Raw genomic sequence first — 24,354 nt, forward strand, 5'->3', positions numbered from 1 at the left:
GGCAGTGATGTCACCACAAAGGCACAGCACAGGCAGGTTTTTGGGGTGATGAAAACCAGGACACTGTTCAGCATCCTGTCTATGTTTGTGGTCATGAAAATCTATATGAGTAAAGGCTCACAGAACTGCACACAAAAATAAAGTCAATTTTACCATATGTTAATTTATTTTTTATTTTATTTTATTATAATTATTTTTCTGAGACAGAGTCTCGCTGTGTCACCCAGGCTGGACTGCAGTGGCGCCATCTTGGCTCACTGCAAGCTCCGCCTCCCGGGTTCACGCCATTCTCCTGCCTCAGCCTCCCGAGTAGCTGGGACTACAGGCTATGTTAATTTAAAAATTAAAACATTAGCATCTCTTCTAAGTTCAGAGGAGAAATAAGACTTTGATTTAAGAAACATCTTAATGTAAAAATGTATACCAAATTAAGTAACTGTGTAATTAATTAGCTTTTCAATTAAACAGACATTTCTCTTCCTTCATAAACTTGAAAAATAAATTTAATTATCCCTATTTTCAACAAGTTTTGGGGAAAGAAGCATTCTCAGGTAACATTTGAGGGAGTCAGATTGTGTCATTTGTGTCATTAGATTTTTTGTAACATTTTGTGTCATTAGATTTAAATGGCTAAAAGCTCCTTGACTAGATATTTATCACCAAGGAAATTTAAAATGTATATATCTTTAGATCTACTTATTCTATTTCTAGGAATTTTTTTTTTTTAAACAGAGTTCGTTTTTGTTGCCCAGACTGGAGTGCAGTGGCACCAACTTGGCTCACTGCAACCTCCGACTCCCTGGTTCAAGCGATTCTCCTGCCTCAGCCTCCCGAGGAGCTGGGATTACAGGCACGTTCCACCACACCCAGCTAATTTTTGTACTATTAGTAGAGACAGGGTTTCACCATGTTGGCCAGGATGGTCTCGATCTCCTGACCTCGTAATGCACCCACTTCGGCCACCCAAAGTGCTGGGATTACAGGCATGAGCCATGACATCTGGCCCATTTCTAGGAATTTTTAGCACAGATGTACTTTCACAAGATGCAGTACTGTATACAGCATGTTTATTGCAGTACACTTTACAATAGCAAAATACCAGAAGCCACCCAAACCACCTTGATCTCCCTTAATAAATACATTATAGGCCGGGCACAGTGGCTCACACCTGTAATCCCAGTTCTTTGGGAGGCCAAAATGGGTGGATCACCTGAGGTCAGGAGTTCAAGACCAGCCTGGCCAATATGGCAAAACCCTGTCTCTACTAAAAATACAAAAATTAGCTGGGTGTGGTGGCACGTGCCTGTAATCCCAGCTACTCAGGGAGGCTGAGGCAGGAGAAGAGATTGAACCAGGGAGGCAGAGGTTGCAGTGAGCCAAGGTCACAAGATGGCACTGTAGCCTGGGTGATAGAGTGAGACTCTGTCTCAAAATAAATAAATAAATAAATAAATAAATAAATAAATAAATAAATAAAATACACACATACAATTAACTCAGAAAACCACTTTTTAAATCAGGCCAATCATCAATTATGGATATTTTTAAATTTCTAAAATTAATCAAGAAAAAAATAACAAGATGAAGAAAAATATATAGAGATTGATCTCATTGCTGTTTATCAAAGGACTTATATATGTTGGGGGATTATATACATTCATAAAAATTCTTGGAAGGATATACAAAATATTGTTTGCAATCGTTATTTCTTTGGGGTGAGCTTGATATAGAGGGAGGAGCAAGGAAATAGTTTTTGTCTTCATTTTAAATCTTTCTAAACTGAGAAAACACAAACATGATTTTTTTTTTAACTAGTGAAAAATAATAACGCCATGTTTGTTAATCAGGATAGCTGACCTTCAGCCAACCCTGGGAAACATCATTCCTGGGAACATCCATAGTCAGAAAGATCTTAATAGGGTCAGAGAGAAGAACCTGAAGGCCTATCATCCTCTGTGAGTAAGAAACAGTTCCTCCAAGGAATTCTGCAGCCATTGCCTACTGAAAGGTGATACGAGCATAAAAGGATGAAGCCACTGGGGCCCTGTGACCAGACTCTTTCGATAAATTCATGGACAAGTCCCCAGGGTTGGACTTGGTTTCTCTGGATTAACAATATAAAAGCCATAGTTTAAAAATTTTCTAATTTACAGTAAAGTTAATATTTCTAGGGCATATGTACAAGAACAAAGAAATTCTTCATACTGAAAGACATCATCAACAACAACAATCACACTAGGTTTGTGATCCTGAGAAAATTACATAATTTTTTTGTTCGGTAATGTCTTTAGCAATACAACAGGGATTGGGTGGTGGGTAAGACTCTTGCAGTCCTAGAATCAGTGAGTTTCCCTGTCTGGTTCAGACACTGAATTTTATACAATTCTATTTTCCAGATTCAGATTTCATTTGTCATTAGATTAAGACTGGCCAGTAGTCAAATGCCAATCTTTACACCATTCTAATAAAACATTATGTGTTTTAGGGTGGGTGCAGTGGCTCACGCCTGTAATCCCAACACTTTGGGAGGCAGAGGCAGGCAGATCACCTAAGATCAGAAGTTCAAGACCAGCCTGGCCAACATGGTGAAACCCGGTCTCTACTAAAAATACAAAAATTAGCCAGGCACAGTAGTGCACGCCCGTAGTTCTAGCTATCTGGGAGGCTGAGGCACAAGAATCGCTTGAACCTGGGAGGTGAGATTGCAGTGAGCCAAGATTGCACCACTGCACTAAAGCCTGGTGACAGAATGAGACCCTGTTTTAAAAAAAAATTATGCATTTTAGTTGGTTGTTCAGATTTGCTGTATTATAGAGAAAATGCTCTTAAACACTAAATTTCTCACAAGTTTTAAACTTCTCACAAAGTTTAATTTTTTGCTTCTATTAAGTATTGAAATGCCTTCAAAGATAAATTTCTATTTCAAAACTGGGTATGGCTTAAGGACAAAAGGAAAATATTGCATGGCATTTATTTAATAAGAACCAAAGTCAAAGAACCATTTACTATACTGAAAAATAGTCTAAATATTTTCAAATATATAAACAAAAATATCAATATTTTGTAGTTAAGGAATAAAAGCTAGGAATCAGCAATTTTTTTCTCAGGCATTTTAGCTCATTCTCATTATCCTGCATATCATACTATATGTAGCCTCCTGGGAACCCTGTCTTATTACTTTTTTTTTTTTAAACGGAGTCCTGCTCTGTGGCCCAGGCTGGAATGCAGTGGCATGCTCTCTGCTCACTGCAACCTCTACCTCCTGAGTTCAAGCGATTCTCCTGCCTCAGCCTCCTGAGTAGCTGGGACTACAGGCAACCACCACCACACCCAGCTAATTTTTGTATTTTTAGTAAAGACGGGGTTTTACCATGTTGGCCAGGATGGTCTCAATCTCTTGACCTCCTGATCCGCCCGCCTCACGCCTCCTAAAGTGCTGGGATTACAGGCATGAGCCTGGCCTGTCCTATTATTTCTATTTGGATGCACATCCCAACTCTCTTCCGGTCTTGCCCCAATTCTGCTCCAGCCCCACCCCAACTCTGTTCCAGCCTTGCCCCAGCAGCCTGGCCTCCCTGGACTTTCCACACCCACTGCTGCACTTGTGCAATCTGAACCATCCTTCCTCACTAGCCAGACAGAGTTTGCCCTTGAAGGATGGAAGAGGGAGGGGAAGGAAAAGAAAAGGACCAAGGGAGGAGGAATGGGAAGGGAGGAAGAGAGGGAGAAAGGGACAGGGAGGCAGGGAAAAAGAAGAAAGTTAAAGAAGAGATACGCTGCCTGCTAGTTTGTAGTCCATGTTCAGTTTCTTCCTTCTTTCACCTGAAAACCCTGCCCAGAATAATTTCTTCATATTCAAAAAATGAAAGAATCCCTTGAATGATGACAAGTGACATAATATGCATTAACCTAATCTCTGACGAGAAACTGATTCATCACCTGCATTTTAGAGCCCTGGGAAAGTGGATGTGGAGGGATAAGTGGATTTGGGGGCAGGCAGTAAGTTTCTGAGGTGCATTTCAGAAGTTCTCCTCCAAATCATAAATAAAAGCAGGTTGGCTACAGCCTGGCATGAGTGACCAGAACAAAACATCATGTCACCCAGGACTACCAGTGAACACCCTCCTCACAGGGTCCCAGGTGGATGACCAGGGGGTGCTAGAGAGATGTTGTTATCCAAGCCAACTTCCCCAAGAGCTCACTGGTTAAAAAGAGAGAGAGAGGAAAAAAAAAAAAAAAAGAAGAAGTTCAGAACATCGGAGATTTAAAACAATTGCCTAGAAGAAAAAATTGTTTTTCATTTTGGGGAGTTCAAGGAATGGAAAATAATGATACAGTCTTCAGCAAAGTCATTGGTAAAATTTTAGTTTCCAAACACATCTGCTTCTCCCATCTTCCTTAATACTGCACCCCCTCCCACACTTAATGACTAACCAGCAACCCGCATAATCAAAAGGAACCAGGTACCTGGTGGCTGTGTTTAAGAGGTATTTAACCATCCAATTCCAAAGCCCCTGCTCAGATATCAAATATGAGGGCAAGATCGGGGGGAGGGAGAGAGGCCCAGGAGACTATAGGATGCTGGTGCAGACGAGGGTCATAGAAAAAGAGGGGAGAAAATACAGAGCTCTCCTGGGGAGAGAGAAGCCCCCACACCCCCCAACACCTCTTCAACTCTATTATTCCCCTGGCAGGAGAAAGTTTGTCAGGGAACAGTATCTATCTTTGGACACATTGTAGCAAAAGTAAAGTCACAGATTGACACTTACTTTTCATTTGCTTGAAGATGGACTTGTTAGGTTCAAGCCAGTGCTAGGGAGGAAAAAAAAAAAAGCAGAGATCAGGGGTCAAATTGCTGGACCATACAATGAATACCTAATAACTAAAAGGAATTCCAAAGTACAGCCTCGGTTTCCATAGATACTCTCCAGAATTCCACACTCTGAAGACCAACATAAACAACTTGGCAATAATCATAGCGCAGACAAGGATATAAATTACAGAGTTAACATTTTCCAAGTCATATGTGAGTCAGACAGTTGCTAGGAGAGAAGGACAAGAGAGAGAATATGCTCTCAAATGGGATGTTCTAGTACCGCTAATTGACTCCTAGGTGATTCTTTGAGCTGCATGGTTCTGTGAAAGCCGCATATGGCTAAAGACTTTTAGCATTTGACATCCACGACCTCAAAGAATCACAGTCCAAGGCAGCATCAGCATCCAGTCCTGCTTCCGGGACAAATTCCCTTAAGAGGAATATTGGGCCAAGCCAGCATTAGCCCTATCATATGCAGAGGCAATTCTTCCTTTACAGTAGGGAGGAGTAAATGATCTTAAATATCTCATTTTCAGAGGCCTGAGGTCATCAAGAAGAAAAATCAGCTCTATCACAAAATAAAGAAGCCAAAAGACTGGGGGAGTTCAGAACCACGTTACTGACAGGCATTTGAAGTAGGCACCACGCTGGTCCCAGTGGCTGGCCCTCTCTACAGCACATACAAAGATCACTTCGACATGCTGAGAGCTGGGCAGCTTTTGAGATTACTAACCATGAGGTCCCTGAAGCTGCTCAGGGAATGTCACTTAGAGTCACTTTATACACCTGTAGTTTAGAGATGATACAGGGGGTGTCCTGGGGTACCCATCCTGAGGTCAGGGAGCTCTCCTTCTGGAGGCATCCCGCCTGCTTGATGCCGGAGAGGAAGTCAGAAGAGCAAATTTACCGTCCATTGAGCTCTTGCACCTCACTCTATCTCCTTTGTGTTATCCAGTAAGCCTCAGGTCCTGTATTATCCATATTCTTTGATGTAAATGCATAACCATAATAAGAGCTGGCATTTGTTGAGCGCTTACTAAACGCCAAGTGCCATTCAAACATTTCCATGTGCTATCTTATGTAGTCCTCCCTACCACTCCACTTATAAATAAGAAGCCTGGGGCTCAGGATGTTAAACAGCTTGACTAAGGTCACTCTGCTGATAAACAGTGAAGCCAACCATGCAGCAGAATTCTGGTGCATGGGCCCTTAACCTCTCAACTGTATGGCCTCCTGGCTGATCATTTGCTCTAAAATGCATATTCTTCTCGGTGAGCACTCCCTACTTTCTCAGGAGCTGAAAAACTGAATCGTCAAATTAGTGGTTTCTAATCTAGAAACCACTGAGGGTGTCAAATCTCTGCAGTCTTCAAAAACAATAATGGGAGTCTTATAAGAGTTTCAACATTATGGAAAGTCACACACACAAAAAAACATATATTTACCCCTGACCAGGTTGCACAGACAAACTGAAAAAACAAGTCTTTTTGCTTCTGGCTAAAATTATATCAACTCATTTGAGGACCCTCGTTATTGCCTTCTAATTAGAAGTTATATAGCTATAACTGAACAGTGGAAGACACATTGATTATACCACTTACCAGTTATAAACCTTGTACAAGATGCTTAATCTCTCTGTGTCTCAGTTTCCTCGACTATAAAATGGGAACAGTAATCACACCCACCTCTTAGGGCCGTTGCGAGGATTTAAAAAGTTAACAAATGTAATATACACAGTGCATGAAATGTGAAAATACTCAATAAAATGATTGTTGGCCGATGCAGTTCTTATTATTTAATAGGTACAGTTTAATTGGTAGACCACATCTTTCAATATATGTGCTTCATGGAGAAGAATAATAAAAGAGGCCCCTGGTGGTTAAATTACTTTTCTAGAAATAAATAAATAGGATCATTTAGAACTAAGGTAAGAAAACAAATAGCAGCAAAATATCAATACTTACTGCAATTGTTTTGCAGAGGAGAATCACCAGTTATTTTGCTAATAAAGTCTGAAATATAAATATGTTTTCCAAATTCTCCTTGTTTGGCATTCTTTCAACTCCTCGGCCCTTTCTTGCCTAACTTGATCCTGCTTCTCCAACTTGTCTCTGACTCCAGGGGTGACAAGTCAGTTTCATTTTGTGTGCCCACACCAGGGCTGTGAGGAGGATTCCAAAACCAGGTGCAGGCTCTGAGAGAATAAGTGCCATGATGGATTGGCTATGTCTGCCATGCCACTATAGATTGGCGATTTCTGCCACGGAGGAGACAGGGAACATGTAAGGCATGCCTGAAAGGTATTTGCCATCTGTGTCCTAAATAAGTTATTTACTGTAAATAAACTGGCCTCCTTATTGTCCTAAGAAATACACCTTGCAGTTTCAGATCAGTTTCTATCATCCTTTTCCTCTTAGCCTAACCACACCCTACATTTGCCTTTCAGGCCTGGTGTATCTCAGTTACCCACTTCTACAAGGTGATCTCTACACACTTTTCCAGAACAGCTATTCTTCCCCAAAGGGAGAGTCATGAGGTATGCAGTCCTAGGAAAAATAAGCCAGCAATAATGTTTCAAGGAATTACAGGAAATCATTTCTTCAAAGAGGGCCAAGTTCAACTTGTTAGTATTCATTAAACTGCTAACACAGAAACAGAAAACCAAACACCAATACCACATGTTCTCACTTATAAATGGGAGCTAATGATGAGAATACATGGGCACATAGAGGGGAACAACACACACTGGGGCCTATCAGAGGGTGGAGGGTGGGAGGAGGGACAGGATCAGGCAAAATAACTAATGGGAACTAGGCTTAATACCTGTGTGATGAAATAATCTGTACAACAAACCCCTATGACAAAAGTTTACCTATATAACAAACCTGCACATGTACCCCTAACTTAAAAGTTAAAAAAGACCGGGCGCAGTGGCTCACACCTGTAATCCCAACATTTTGGGAGGCCAAGGTAGGTGGACCGCCTGAGGTCAGGAGTTCGAGACCAGCCTGGCCAACATGGTGAAACCCCATCTCTACTAAAAATACAAAAATTAGCCTGGCGTGGTGGCAGGTGCCTGTAATCCCAGCTTCTCAGGAGGCTGAGACAGGAGAATCGCTTGAACCCAGGAGGCAAAGGTTGCAGTGAGCCAAGATGGCGCCATTGCACTCCAGCCTGGGCCACAAGAGCAAGATTCCATTTAAAAAAAAAAAAGTTAAAAAAAAAACCCACCTGACAGGTCCATGGCCCAGTAATTTCTTTATTCTCCAACTTACCCATGTGGACAAAGAGGTACCCAACAAGAATCTTCACTGCAATATTATATAAAATTATAAAATATTAGAAATAACATTAATGGCCATCATCAGGAAAATGGGTAAATAGACTGTGATCTGTTCATATTCTGGATGATTCTGCAGCAGTGTTTTCTATGAGGGAGATCTTTATGTGTAACATGGACAGATCTCTAAGGCATATTGTGGGATACAAAAAGTGAACTGAAAAATTTATCATTATACCTGCAGTCAGTTCTCAAACTGTGCACTAAATCACCCCAGAGAAACACAGCCACAGTAGACATCAGTCAGCGCCACGTGAATTATGAACTCGAAGGAGTACACAGTTCCAACATAAGATTGTGCTATATTCCTTTTTTTTTTTTTTTTTTTGGCAGGGCTTTCTATGTTGCCCAGGCTGGCCTCAAAAGCCTGGGCTCAAGCAATCCTCCCACCTTGGTCTCCCAAAGTGCTAGGATTACAGGCATGAGCCACCACACCTGGCTGTGCTATATTCCTTTTGATATTATATGTATATATGGTATCAAATATGTATATTTGATAAAATATATACATATATTTTGCAAAGCTTGGTTTCTAGCAGTTGCTGTGATAATAGGCAAGTACCACACAGAAATAGGTGTGCAACAAGCAATGAGCATGGTAGTGTGTCCAATATGATCCTAGGGGTGCCCAACAGGCACCCGTTATTAAGAAATTGTGGTTAAGAATGAAATGAAAATACTATTTTTTCTGCAATTTATATGTATAATGTCTTACATAACTACTAAAATTTTAGGACATAACTACTTGTTTGGATCTAACTCTTATTAGATGAAACTGTTAGGTATTCTCCTGGCCTATGGAGGCCATGAAATAATCACTAAGATACTAAGAGACAGCCAGAAATTGAGAAAGTTTGGGAGGCTTTCAAAAAATATATTCAAAAAATACATATGTAAGCATCTAAATATATTTGTAAAGATCCGAAGTGATACACAGTAAAATGAGACTAATGGAAGGATAATAGGAGAGGGAAACACACATTTAGGAGTGTTAACCAAAGAAAACCATGACTTCAGTATTTTCCGTGATGTTTTAACTTTAATTTTTTACATGTACTGGTGCAAGATACAGTTTGGATGTGTGTCCCCAACCAAATCTCATGTTGAACCGTAATCCCCAATGTTGGAGGTGGGGCCTGATGGGGAGTGATTGGATCACGGGAGCAGATTTCTCATTAATGGTTTAGCACCTTCCTCTTGGTGCTGTCCTTGTGATAGTGAGTTCTTGCAAGATCTGGTCATGTAAAAGTGTGTGGCACCTTCCTCCTCTCTCCTGCTCCTGCTCCCACTGTGTGAGATGTCTGCTTGCCCTTTGCTGTCCACCATGACTGTAAGCTCCCTGATGCCTCCCCAGAAGCAGAGGCTGGCACCATGGTTCCTGTACAGCCTTCAGAACCATGAGCCAACTAAACCTGTTTTCTTATAAATTACCCAGTCTCAGGTATTTCTTCATAGCAATGCAGGAACAGCCTAACACAGTACATTACACAAATAATTAAAAATCTATTTTTTAAAAAAACACGGCTAATGTCTACTCAGAGGATGAAAGTAGATTTCAGATAAATTAGCCTGAATGAGTTCATATATGATAGGCAGATATCAAAGCCAGCTGAGCATACAGGGTTGACATTGTGGTCAGACCTAGGAGCCAGCAGGCCTAGATTCAAATCCCAGCCCTAACACTGACAAGCTGTGGACTTAGAGCGAGTTCCCTGGTTTCCTCACTTACAGCATCATGGAGAAGTTTAAATGGGTTAATTCATGAAGAAGGCCTTAAAACAGAGCTTGGTGCATCGTGAAGGCTCAATAAGCACTGGCTGTTACCATCTTTAGGCACCATGAAAGAGACTTCTCACTTGGTACCATGGCAGTTTCCATGAGTCTAACTGTGTCCTTCTTTTTTGTTTGTTTTTTTTTTGAGACAGAGTCTTGCTCTGTCACCCAGGCTGGAGTGCAGTGGCACAATCTCAGCTCACAGCAGCCTTCAGCTCACTGCAGCCTCCGCCTCCTGGGTTCAAGCAATTCTCCCGCCTCAGCCTCCAGAGTATCTGGGACTACAGGTGCAAGCCACCATGCCCGGCTAATTTATATATATGTATAAAATATACATATAAAATTTACATATATAAAATATACATATAAAATTTATATATATAAAATATACATATAAAATTTATATATATAAAATATACATATAAAATTTATATATACAATATACATATAAAATTTATATATAATACATAATTTATATATTATATAATATACATAATTTATATATAATATATATAATATACATAATTTATATATAATATATATAATATACATAATTTATATATAATATATAATTTATATATAATATATAAATTATATATTACATATAATTTATATATAATATATAAATTATATATTATATATAATTTGTATATTATATATAATATATAATATATGTATAATTTATATATACTATATATAAATTTTATATAAATATATATATTTTTTAGTAGAGATGGGGTTTCACCATGTAGGCCAGGCTGGTCTCAAACTCCTGACCTCAAGTGATCCACCTGCCTCAGCCTCCCAAAGTGCTGTGATTAACTGTGTGAGCCACCACACCCAGCCTGACTTTGTCCTTCTCTTTCTCCCTGACTCCTCATCTCACTCTCCCTTCTGTTCAACATGAGGAGATTAATTATCTATACAATTGCAATACCAGCTGTTAGCCCTTTGCCTCTCTCCTCATCCCCTTCCTCTCTCTCCTCTCTTTTCTCATTCTTCCAATTAGAGTTATGAGTTGGCCAGTGAAGTGGAGTCTGGACTACACCAATAACTCCTGTTATTATTCGAGGTACAGATGGATTACACTTGAGGGAAAAAATAACCACCATGATGTGGCATGCTTGGTAATTAGATATAAGTCTTAGAACATTTATTGCATTGCTATTTTCCTTTTGATTGCTACTTGGAATATATGCTGTTCTGATATTTTTAAGTCTTTTTCCTTACTGGAAACTGAGTTTCCCTAAGAGAGGCAAAAAGGAGAACCTGGTAACCAAATATCTGAATTTGTGGCTAATTTACTGTAGCTGAAATCTTCTTTTCCTCAACTCTCATTTAGAATAAAATTTCCAAAGGCTATAAGGAAGCTAAGACCCCATCATTGATTCTACAAAATGAACCAGGGGAGTAAGATGAACCAGTGGATTCACCCCTTAGTATGATTTGAAGGTACCAGGAAGGCATCTGCAGCAGATACTGTCAAGCCCCAGCAGCCTGACGCTTTTTAGGAAGGATGCCCTCAGTTTACTGGAGTCCACCACAGGGTAGAGAATTGAAACTTCCTACCCCACCTCACCCTCCACAAACCAGGGTAGCTCTTAACTAATGACTATCAGATGCGGTAGTATAAATACCTCTGCTCCCTCACCCCTTGGATGGCACAACTCTAAGGCATGGCCTGCAATGATTTCAGAACTCCCCTATGAGATTGAGCCCAAAATACCCTCTACATGACTTTGCCCAGCATTACACACTTGCTTGGCCTCCTTTGCCTCCCTCCTGTAATCCTCTACTCCCCTACAAGTCTTTTCCTGGAAACACTTCCTAACAAATCACTTATACGGAAATTTTTATCTCAAGGTCTGCTTCTTCAAACCAGACCTAAAACAGCCTCCCTAACTCTCCACTAAAAGCTGTCTTCCATGGTGTTTAAAATCATTTCCCTGGGTATTTATTCCCTTTGCCTTAAGCTTAAACCCTGGAAACTTGCAAAGCCCCTGTGAAAGATCCCAGTTTGCAGAATTATTGAAATCTACCTGACCACATTTCAAGACTTTTCTTAGAACAAATTTATTTTGGTTGAGAGCAGTTTCAAGAGAAAGAAGATGAGCTACACAAAGGGGGTGAAAAAGCAGAGAGATTCCTAACCCTATGTTTTGGTTTCCTTATCTGTAATCTTGGTGGAGATGGTGGGAGGCCGATTCCAGAACTCCTGAGATTCCTTGTTCTAACAGTCCACAGTCTATGAACCTGAAGGATGAGGATATTCCCAATGAATGTTTCTTTCTTTTTAATTTTGCGAGGCACAACTGCACTTAGCCCTGAGAGATCATTTTCCTCTACCTTATCATACAAATGGTGCATATCTTTCATATATTCTCATTTTGGCATGGTTGGGGAAAAAGAAGGTGGGTATGGGGTAGTACTTTGTGACTAAGAAGATTGATTTTTAATTTGGCCACTGCTAAGACAAAAAAAAGTTGCATCTAAAAGTAAAAAATAAAGCACTTAGTTATCTTCAAATGTTTGGCTTCTGTTGAAATCGATTCAGCGTATGATTACAGAATAAATTACGCACTTCTCCGTTTACTTTCTCAAAGCCCTTGGTACCCTAAGCCAGAGTAATTTGTAGCCCAGAGAAATATGTTAAATAACCCAGGGGGCTTTTAAAAAGAATGAATGCACTTCCCCAGACAAGAGATTGTTTTTCACCTCAATAGTAACCAGATCCAAAATTTGAGCAATTCCCATGATGACCCTAAAAAGATGGCCTGATTCTCGCATCCACCTGGACAAAGCCCCAGAGTAACTTAGTCTCTGCATTATCATGCAGCCAATTTATGTCATTCCTAGCCCCTCTGGCCTCTTCTGGGGAAAAAACAATGCCATCTGATGAATGTAGCCTTATCAGTGTTCCAGACTATAAGGCTATAGCGAGGCCTAGTTATTTAGTTGCCAATAATCATGGTTTCCATTCCAGTTTCAAGAAGATCTATGACACAACAGCAACAACAACATCAACAAACCTGTAGATCACGAATGCTCAAAAATGTTTTTCCATTTGGAAATCAATCTATGTAAGAAAATCTGCTGGGCACAGTGGTTCATGCCTATAATCCTAGCACTCTGGGAGGCCAAGGCAGGCAGATCACCTGAGGTCAAGAGATCGAGACTGTCCTGGCTAACAGGGTGAAACCCTGTCTCTACTAAAGATACAAAAAATTAGCCGGGTGTGGTGGCACACGCCTGTATTCCCAGCTACTCAGGAGGCTGAGGCAGGAGAATTGCTTGAACCTGGGAGGCAGAGGTTGCAGTGAGCCTAGATCGTGCCACTGCACTCCAGTCTGGGCGGCAGAGTGCAAAAAAAAAAGAAAAGAAAGAAAGAAAAATGAAAATCTTCATTGTTTCACTGTCGTGTTTTTCACTCCTTTAGCCATGATGCTTTTGTATCCTAGGGTCTCAGGGATGGGCAAAAGAGAGATAACAGCCAGAAGAAGAAACACTGTACAAATCAGGGGACGGGCCAGGAAGTCTAAAAAAAAAGCATTTGTGTCCCTTCATCCATTAAGCAACCTCCATTCCCTTCCCTATTTTGGCAATTTTTATTTTTTGTAAAGGACCAGATAGTAAATATTTTAAGCTTTGTGATCTACATGGATCTCTTTCACAACTACTCAACCCTGCTATTGGAGCATGAAAGCAGCTGCAGACAATATGTAAATGAACAGAATTAGCTGAGTTCCAATAAAACCTTATTTACAAAAACAGTTGGAAGGCCATCCTGACCCTTGCATGCCAGTCCCTACTCCCAAGAAATCTTTAATAGACACTCAAAAAAAAAAGAGTCATAGTTTGAAAATGCAATAGGATGTAAAAAAAAAAACATGTATTACTATTTATTTTAAAGTATGCTAGTAACTAAAATGCAATCATTTATGAAATGAAATTATGGAATTTTTTTCAAGCTTGTTGCAGTGGAATTTACCACCATGTAGCATTTGCTGTCATGCCACATAAATTTAACAACACTGCCACCAAATTGTTCTAAAGTCAAAGATCAGCTAGCCTCTAGATTCATGGGCCTTTTTAAAAATTTCCAACTTTTATTTTAAGTTCAAGGGTACATGTGCAGAATGTGCAGGATTGTTACATAGGTAATCAAGTGACTTAGGTCTTTTAAACATCTTTAAAGCATGGAATAGTAAAAAGACCAGTTACATAAATTGACAGTACGGTTAATTCATTAAAAAAATTATATCGCATAAGTAGTATTAGTATCCTTATTTAATAGATGAAGAAATTGAGACACAGAGGGTGTAAGGAACCTGCTCAAAGTGGTACAACCAGCAGGTGGCAGAGATAGGATTTGCCCTGGTCTTCATGATGCCAAAGCTTTTAGCACCTGAACAATTTCCTAAAATAGCAAAAGATAGTCATTATTTCCTGACTCAGTCCTTTGATCCTGCCTCCCTGCTTGAAACTGCAGCTCACTCCCTCTTATTGAGTCTATACCTATCCTTGCTCCCAGAATGTTTCTCTCTGCACATTCTTTTCTTTCTGCTCTGTCTGATCTTTGTCCATCTCCTTTGCTGGTTTTGAATCTCTTCCCAGGGCTTTGAAGTCATAAAAGACTTCACTGGCTCCCAAATCCCCATCTGTGGCCCAAACCTCTTCTTTAATCTTCAGACCTATATTGTCATCTATACACTAAACATCTCCACCTCAACTTCTCTCATGCATCCCAACTCAAAACGTTCAGAACTTATCACTTTTCCCCCAAAACCTGTTCTCTTTCCTGTACAACTTATTTGGTAAGTGGCTCCACCTATACTTGGAGCTCTAAGCGGCCATGTAAGAAGTGCAAACACCCTGCTGGAGAGGTCATCTGGAAAGGGCCTGAAACTACATCAGAGGGAGAGGACCCCTGAGCCCTACCTTCCAGCCCTCTGCATCAAGGCACCAGGCATATGGATGAAGATGTCTTGGATCCTCCAGATCGGACTAGCCGCTAGCTAAACACCACTGAGTGATCCAGTCAACACCATGTGGGGCAGAAGAATCTCCCAGCTGAACCCTGCTCAAATCCCTGAGCCACAAAATGCTGTGATATAATAAAATTATGTTGTTTTGAGGCACAAACTTTTGGGAAGGCTCGTTAAACAGCAATAGATAATGAGAACTACTAGATCCTCATCATTAACCTCCACACATGTAACAGACAACTACTACTGAACCTTGAAGGAAATAAAATAGTCATTTTCTCACCTATACTATTTTTATTTCTCCAAGTCATACGTCATAGCCACATTCTAGTCTTCCCAGTTAGACTTAAAGATATTTTTAAGACTAATTTGAAACTTCCAAACCTGCTGGTCTCTAGTCAGCCCTGCTGTTCTTGCCTGCTGGAAGCCTCCAGTGAGTACTTTACTCTTCAACCATCACATTTAAACCTGTTACCCTAACTGATTTCTACCCAGGCTGTCCCACCACCAACAGAGGAAAAACTTCTTACCTTGGATAGCTTCCTGATTTTTCCTGACTCAAACAAGGATAAGATGGCATTTTCCCAGCCCCTACCTTCTGGCTCAAATGAGATAACCAGGTCATGTGTTTGCCCCTCCCTTTCCACTATAATGTGGACATCTCCGTTGGCTAAGTGACTTCTAGATGGCAATATTTTATCAAGCATCCATTTCCCTCCTCAGGAGAGGATATCAGATGTAAACAGAGTCAATTATGAGCCGCCCTTTTAGTTAAAGACCAAGTACTGCTTTCTGCTGAAGGAATCTGACAATTTCCCCAAATGCATCAGTGTTCATACCTTGAGCCACAATTGAGCCACTGACAATATATTCCATTTTCAAGTTGTCACGATAGTACTGTCTTCGTTTTAACCTGAGTGTCAAAGTCCTTTCCCACAAAGCCAAGTTACTTGTACCTGTCTGCCCCTAACACACACACAGACACCCAAGAAGCCTTGATCTTTAATACCTTTTGAAACGTAAACAAAAGAGGACTCATTGAGCTGACAAATTTGTGATCAGTGACTTGAGGCAGCAGCACAACCCTTTTCTTTAGGGCAGGGCTGCCCTAAATCTTAGGTATCACTTTTGCTCCTAGTGACGAGCAGCTGTGAAGTAATTATCCCGAGAAGCAGGAAGCAGCCTCTCAATGGCAGGAGCAGCTGGTGGGACATAATGCTGTCTGGCTTCCTGGCACCATCCCCAGAGTGAAACCTCCAATCACTGGGCCAGCTTTTTTTCCATTCCACGTCCTCCCCAAGGTGCCTCTAGAAAAAGCAAATTGCTCTAACATAGACAAGGTCTTTTCCTGTTATTAATAAAACTTACTGATAGGCTCTCTAGTTCCTTCTGGCTACCAACATAAAAGCCTTGGGGCTGTAATTACATTAGGGTTGTGACGGTGGGGGATCAGGACTGAACGTGACCTTGCATCCATGATTTCCAGCTCATCCTCCTATCAGAAAACCTATTAAATCCTCTAGTGTCTGGTAGACATTAAGACACAATGGCCTATCATTGGGCACTTGAGGAGTGTACCCCAAAAGTGTGGATTTCCAAAGTGAATCCCATGTCTTTGGGTGTGAGTCAAAATCAGAAAAGTCAACAACACTGATGGAAATGGGTTAAACAGATAATTAGCAATTCCAAAGTTAAAACCAAAAGCATTGAGTACAACCTCCCTCCAGACCATAAAGCAGCATCCTACAACCCAGTCCTAGTGTCATTCTTCCTCTGGCTGGGCTGGGAGCTGGGGCACTCAGCTCTAAGGCATGGGGTGAGGGGTGACTTCCTTAGCTGGATTTGGGGAAATAAAAAGGGTAGAAGAACATAAGGGGAAAACCCAGGACAATGGACATTTAAAACCATAGCTATGGAAACTAGAGCTATGAAATCCAGCTAATTATTTCAAAACTTCATCTTTCCAAAGGGAAGTTACCCAAATACCTGAGCAGAAGTGGTAAAAAGAATATACTGGAGTAAAAAAAAAAAAAAAAAAAAAAAAAAAAAAATCTAAACTTAAGCCAAGTATTACCTTCTTCTAGAATTACTTCTAGACTTACTGTCCCAGTTTTCTCTATCAGTAAAATGGAGAGAATACCACCCACTTTTTCCCTAATCTTAGGCAACTAAGATTATACAAGTTTCTTAGAAGATGAATGTTGTAGAAACTGAGGAGATTTTTTACTGGTCAGTATTCAACCTATCCTTCCCTATATCAAATTAAAAAATAATGATGGAAATGCTGGGCACTGGACATCAAAATAGCAAAAGATAGTCATCATTTCCTGACTCAGTGTTTCCCATTTCCAGAGCATCTGGGGCATGAGACATCTTGCCAAACATATGGTGTTCCAAATGCAATCGTGCTAAATATTTAATATTCAACAATGGTTTACTGTAAATCAAGCTGTAGGCAAACCACCAGCCCCCAAGGCTAAGGTAACTTTCACTTCAACTTCTCTAACTCACTTGATTTTCTCATTTAATTAGCTTTCTATCCAAATAATTCATCAGTTTTACTTTCCATTAAGAAAAATACAGGAGCTGGTGAAAAAAAAATGTTGGTCAATTAATATCTGTTTAAAATGTCCATACCAGCATATTTCTGTTTATGTCTTTGAGTCCATTTTTCTAACTATCCAAGGCCCATTTTCCACCTTCTCTCTCCAATGATCTTAATAGTAGTGCCCCCTGCCTTTAAAAGTGTTCTTATAAACATTTCTAGGTTTTAGAGGTACTAATCATGAGTGTGTTTCCTCACGTCTCACCTGGACCTAGCCAATGCATAATAATTGTAAGAATAATAATAACACCCAAGAGTGAAAATAACACATACCAGATACTCAAGGTGTACCATGTGCTAAGCATTGATATACCTTATCTTTCATTCTCATATCAACCCTACAGGTTGGTATTGTTATTTGCTTTATCCATCAGGACAGAGACTCAGAGAGGCTGCATAGCTTGGTCAAGATCACACAGCTTACTAATCAGGAGAGATGGGATTTTTAATTCATATCTTTCTGAGTCCAAAGTCCTTGCAGTTGTGCGCAGCAACTACCCTGCAACCCAAGTGAAAGCTACACTCACATCGTATCCTCAAAATCAAAAGGCTATAACAGCTGTATAATGCAGAGAGATGTATTCAGAAACACCTCTGAGCAATTTAGTGGCTACATGAGATAAGACAGTTTTGTTTTGAGGGTGGCCCCCATCCTTTCCTTTACTCTACTACCCAAGTCTGGGCATTAAAAATTACGTTAAATAGAGTCAAAATATAAAGAACAATAAACAACCTAAAGACTTCTCTTTTATAACTTTAAAATTTTAATAATTTTAGACATATGAAAAAAGCTGCAAAAATGATAAAGTATAACCTTCACTCATCTTCCCCTAATGTTAGCATCCTGTGTAATCACAGTACAACTATCAAAATGAGAAGCCAATATTAGCCAATTTAGTTAATGCTATTTTACCATAGCATTAACTAAACTACAGACTTTCTGTGTTCACCCAGTTTTCCCACTACTATGGTTGTCTATGTTTCAGGATCCCACATTGCCTTGAGTTGACGTGTCTCTCCAATCTCTGACTGTGAATCCAGTCTGTCCTTGTCTTTCATGACCTCACACTTTTGAAGGTCAGTTATTTTGGAGAATGTCCCTCACATTGAATTTGCCTGATGTTTTCTCAATATTTGATTAAGGTTATGCATTATTGGGAAGAATGCCACAGAGATGATGTGTACTTCTCAGTGCATGGTATCAGGAGGTACCTGATGTTAACATGTGTTTTTACTGGTGATGTTAATCTTGGTCTCCTGGTTAAAGTGCTATCTGTCATGTTTCTCCACTATAGAGTTATTATTTTTCCCTTTGTAATCAAAAAAATGCCTTGGGAAGGAGGGGTTACTTTGCAAATTTCCTGTTTCTCCTTAAACTTTTGCACACTAATTTTAGCTCTTGCCTGCAATAATTATTATTGTGTATGGTGATTTTCTATTTCCCTCATTCCTTCTACATTTATTAATTAAAATTCTTCTGTATGGAAGAGCTGACCCAAGTTTTCCCTTTATTTTTTGTTTAATTAATTATTTATATTAGGATGGACTCATGGATATTTATTTCATTCTATGGGTTATAATCCAATACTATTGTTATTTTGTGACACCAATTGTTCCTTAATGTCTTGCCTTATGGAAGCCACTGACCCTCTCTGGGCCTTAGTTTCCCCCTTCCTTAAAGGCTTTTCAGCAAGACGAGGCTATAATGAAGAACATTCATGGTACATGATAGATGCTCAACTAAATAGTAGCTAGAATTACTTCTGCAGGTTGGCCATTTATCATTTAGAATTGAATTTTGCACAAAATAACCTGTTTGCAGTGGTGACTAGAGGACTAATAGAGTCCAGAGTTTATTTGGTCCACAGGCACTTTGATCTATAATCCTAAACTCAAACACTCACTCTACCACTTATTAACTGTGAAACCTGGGACAAGTAACAACTTCTTTGAGCTTCTTTTCCTCTTATACAAGTGTAATATCTTCACAGGCTATAAAAAGTTATGGCTATGAATGTCTTTATATCACGGTCCCTAGACCAAAGCTGGCTTGGCTGCATCAAAATTAGATTAGGAATAGGCTAAGTGCATGTTGCTGGCCCTAATCCCATGGATTCTGATTTAAGAGGTCTGGAATAGGGTCCACACTATGCAAACACCTAAGGTGATTTTCTTGCAGGGCCAGGTCTGGGAACCAGTGTTACTCAGTAAACAGCACACACGCCCATCCCTGACGTCATATCAGCCCCACATCCCCACCACTGCCCTGCCACCTTCGTCTCACTCAGGTAAATGCCTGGACCATCCAAAGGTTACTGGGAGTACTACAGGAAACCAAAATCCTTCTGAGCTGTAATACTTCATTGCATCCCTTCATATAAACTTGGGCCCCTAGGACTCCAAGAGCAAAATAAGATTCTCTATGTATCAGATGCAAATCTAATCTATTCCTTAAATATCCTCTTATTTACAGAAATACACTCTGTGAGCCTCTCCTCATGGTATTGGGTCAGTAAACACTAAACTAAGAGCCAAGTGAGGTGTGGGGGTGGAAAGAGGAGACAGGAAGAAGATCAGGGACACTGAGGAGGAGGAGAGCAAATTAAAGAAGGCAGAGGGGTCCTATCCCCACTTCCAGGCTACCTCCAGGTGACCCCTTCACACACTATCCTGCTAGTAAGAAGCAGAGACCCAAGTGTGTACTGAGCCTCTGAGCATATGGCTGGGAACTCTGAGCCCATGGCTGGGACCCGCCCCAGGAGCCAGGGGTCATTTGGATGTGAAGGGCACACATCACGTGGTTCTGGCATATGCTACACTGAACACACCTAGGCTGCTACACCAGCTCAAAAGGTAAGACTCCTGCTCACTCTTCCCCACCAACAGATATCAAAAAGGGTAGGTGTCTCCAGGAGCAAGAATAAAACAGGGGCTTTCAAGTTTAGTTGTGCCCAAGGAGCTGCTTCTGAAGTGACTTAAACCTTTCATCTGTCAAAACTTTGTTGAAAAAAACTGAGGTGAAATTCACATAACAAAATTAACCACTTTAAAATGCACATTTTGGTGGCAACCACCATCAATATGAAGTTTCAAACATGTTCATCCCTTGAAAAGAAAACCCTATACCCATTAAGCAGTTATTTCTCAATTACTCTTCCTACCAATAGCTTTTTTTTTTTTTTTTTTTTTTTTTTGAGACAGGATCTTGCTCTGTAACCCAGGCTGGAGTGTAGTGGCCCCATCACAGATCACTGCAGCCTTGACCTCCCAGGCTCAAGCTATTCTTCCCCAACTCAGCCTCCCAAGTAGCTGTGACGACAGGCACATGCCACCATGCCCAGCTAATTTTTGTATTTTTTGTAGAGGTGGAGTTTTGCCATGTTGCCAGCGCTGGTCTTGAACTCCTGGGTTCAAGTGGTCCGTTCATCTAGGCCTCCCAAAGTGCTGGGATTACAGATGTGAGCCACAGAGCCCAGCCTCAATAGCTTTTTACAGTGAGTGGGGTTGGGCAGGGGTGATATTCTCCATAGTGAAATTTTAGGTAGCCATTGTTTGAGGGATTTTGGGAAACCCTGGGTTCAAATGGCACAGGGACATTCTCTCTTCTAAGCAGATGGGAGCAGCCTTCTGGAAAGGCCTAGGGTAACTTTTCCCTTCTCTTTCTTGCTCCACCCAGTCCAGTGAGGACAATGCCAGCCTCTTCTGCTCACCCAGGGTTTCATGTGCCCAATAATCTGTGAGAACAAGGGCATCACTAGGGCTTTGAGAGGAACCCCCACAGTGCACCACAGTCTGGGTCACTCCCTAAAAATGGCTCCAGATAGAAATCAGCTCTTACCCTTTGCTTCTCTGGGTCCACATAGCGAATGCCAAAGTAGTCCTTCTCCAGCAGGCTGTAGTAGTTGCAGATGTGGTCAATGAGAAACTGCCCTTTGGTTTCCCTCTGCAAAGGAAGCACATTTAAGTCTCAGCCAGAGCTCACCTTGTGCATTCACGTCCTCAGGGAGCCTTGTTCACCACCATGGGTCTATGCTCTGAAAAATAAATGTGCTCACTCCAGTCCCTGAAGAAGGGGCTTCCAAACTCTTTTAACCACAAATCCTCAATGATAAATACATTTTACATTATGAGCCATTACACACACGCAAACACACGCACACACATACACGGAACCAAAAGGACCCCAAAAAGAGCAGTCAAAATAATCCATATGCCATTTAATTTGTCTAATGCTATTTATGACTCAGAGTACTAATTTCACAACACAGTAACTTGTGGAGGTCCACAATTTGGAAACTCTCATGTAACACATACAATGGCCTAACTGCTTTTTCTAATTCCTCGGTACATATTCATTCATCCAGTTCTCACAATGATCCTACCAGGAAGGTTCTCATTTTATATCGGAGGAAACTGAGCCACAAAGAGGTTCAGTGACTTGCCCAAAGTCACACAACTTGAATGGAGCAGGACAGGATTTGAGCCAGGCCAACTGGCTGCAGTATGTGGGCTCCTTCCAAGCCACTTTGACCCCCTGGAGCAATCAGGAGTCCACTGCAGCTCTGCCAGGAGGCAGGGTCTGGTGAGAGTGGCAATGCTGTGAGTGGTAACTAAATTCCCTGGCTCTCAGCGGGAATGGTGGGGAACCTGCTTCCTTGGTCCTCAGAGCCACTGCATCCCTTCCATAAACCAACACACAAAGGCAGTGTGGGAGATTCAGGGGAGCCCAGGACTAAGATCCAAAGACAGGCCTGTGTGACCTTGGGTAAACCCCTAGCTGTTTCTACTTCGGTAAAATAAGGTGGTTGGACTAGATTATTTCTAAGTTAGTTACGTTATTTTTCCTTCTAAAATTCTACAAGTGAAAGATGTAACAGCCAAATCTGATTAACATAAATACCACTACAACAAAAATCTCTTCATAGCAAAGACCCTTCTAAGCCCTCATCAGGATATCTGATAAGATTAATTTCTGCTTCAATCAAAGTCGCTGACAGACCCATGAAATGTTTTAGAGATGTGACCTATTAAAATATATGAAGAAATTAGAGGCATTAAGTGAGCTACTTTTTCAATCCACTAAAAATAATTTTGAAAGATCAGTTTGGTCTATGTTACATAATGAACTTTTCATTAAAGACCACTACCATTAACTCAGGAAGTTGGATGGGAAAGCCACACCCTCCAGCAAGATCTCCATTGACTACTCAAGACCCTTGAGAGAAAAAAATGCTGCTGCAGACAAGGCAGTGATTAGACAATGCAAGCGTGGCTGAAACAGGAGTCAGTGCCTTCCAAAAAGCCTGGGATGCGCTGCACTGAGCGAAGGACGGGGGCTTATAAGCACACAGTGTGATATGAAACCTCCATTTTCCTGAAATCACTTTTGAGTTTGATTTTGAATAAGCTTCAAGTTTTTAACTTCCTTCCCGAGAAACCATCTGATATAGCTCAAAAGAGACAAAACATAAAAATGGAATTTGTTTTTAAATGTCTGTAATTGTTTTTTAATCCAGGAGGCTCAAATGACAAAGCTATACCTAACAGCTGAATTCAATGCCCAGAAAATAATCATTAGCTTTAGTTACTTTTACACATATACTCTGTAATCCAATCGTCTTTAAAAGGTTGCAGCATTATCCCCTCACCAAACATAACATAGGAGCTCATCATTTTATGATTGAATGGCAAAGCCCTCTTCATTAGGATTTACTATAGGGAAGTATTCCCTACCATATTCCAGATATGTGGGTCAAGGCAGTGCATTGTAATAATATGGGATTGAGTAGGCCTTGATTGTTCATGACAGATACTGCTGTCATTTTGCCCTAAAGAAGATGTACTCAACAGCACAACAAAGATTTTTTTAAAGGATTAAACACAGCAACCAATATACACCCTCCAGCAAGATCTCCATTGACTACTGAAGACCCTTGAGAGAAGAAAATGCTGCTGCAGACAACGCAGTGATTAGAGCAGGCAAGCGTGGCTGAAACAGGGGCCAATGCCTTCCAAAAACCAGGTCAGGCCAATTCCCATGGTTCCAGACCACCAGGTGGGTTCTAGGGCTTTGCTACTGAAGGTATAGCCTACAGATCAACACTATCACAGAGCAGCAGCCTCAGTCTCACCCAGGAGGGAGCCTGTTGGAGACAGAATCTCAGGCACTGCTCTAGCCCTGCTGCACCTGGTCTGCATTTTGGCAAAATCCCCAGTTTATTCGCATGCACATTGAAGTTTGAGAAGCACTGGTCCAGGAGGATTTCTACAACATGGGAAAAGCACAAAATTTTACCTTTCTCCAGGGACCACCACAAAGAAAAAAAAAAAAAAAAAAGCCCCTTTTCCTTGAGAATTGTCTCTTCCTTAACTCAGAAAAATCAGTCCTTTCCTGCCTTGGGTACACAAGCTGCCTCTGCCATTGTCAGGAGACATCGATAGCCCTTTGCAGTTCTGCCCCGGCCTCTGCACGTTGCCCAGCCAGCCTCACCACCCTGAGACCCTCCATGTCTCACTGCTTGGTACCAAGGAAGTCAGCTTATAGTCCCACATTCTTCGCCTGGAAATCCAAAGTCTGTAAGCCATTTAAGTTCCTACTGTTGTCATTTTTGTCCCTTAAGCTCAGTTCTTGCACTAAACAAAAGCCTGCATAGGCCCAGTACCAAAGGTTGGAAGAGCTGGTTCAGGAGTCAGGTGCATGAGGGGCAGAAGTCCAGCTACTGCCCATATACCTCACATCAGAAGAGAGACTGGGGAGTAAACAGTGGTTATGACCTGAACCTTTCACATGCTTCCTCCTGAACCTCCTGAAGATAGAGGTTCCTTCCCTGCGGCC

General features: G+C 40.9%; 1 protein-coding gene across 8 annotated transcripts in view; it reads right to left on the reverse strand.

Moving 5' to 3' along the window:
* FRMD3 (FERM domain containing 3) overlaps nucleotides 1-24,354 on the reverse strand; it is a 416,465-nt gene that overhangs the window by 125,371 nt on the left and 266,740 nt on the right. For 7 of the 8 annotated variants that reach the window (XR_010148706.1, XR_010148705.1, XM_016961023.3 and 4 more), the window contains 2 exons: nucleotides 21,358-21,462; nucleotides 4,770-4,812 (listed from right to left, as the gene is read on the reverse strand). Coding sequence is in view for 5 of the 8 variants with exons in the window: in XM_016961023.3 (XP_016816512.1) it covers nucleotides 4,770-4,812; nucleotides 21,358-21,462 (148 nt within the window). In the remaining 3 variants the exon portion in view is untranslated. Of the gene's footprint in view, nucleotides 1-4,769; nucleotides 4,813-21,357; nucleotides 21,463-24,354 lie in introns of those variants that run through there. The other variant, XM_024345689.3, reaches the window with a different exon arrangement.

Source organism: Pan troglodytes, chromosome 11 (assembly GCF_028858775.2).
Source record: "Pan troglodytes isolate AG18354 chromosome 11, NHGRI_mPanTro3-v2.0_pri, whole genome shotgun sequence".
Lineage (NCBI taxonomy): Eukaryota > Metazoa > Chordata > Mammalia > Primates > Hominidae > Pan > Pan troglodytes.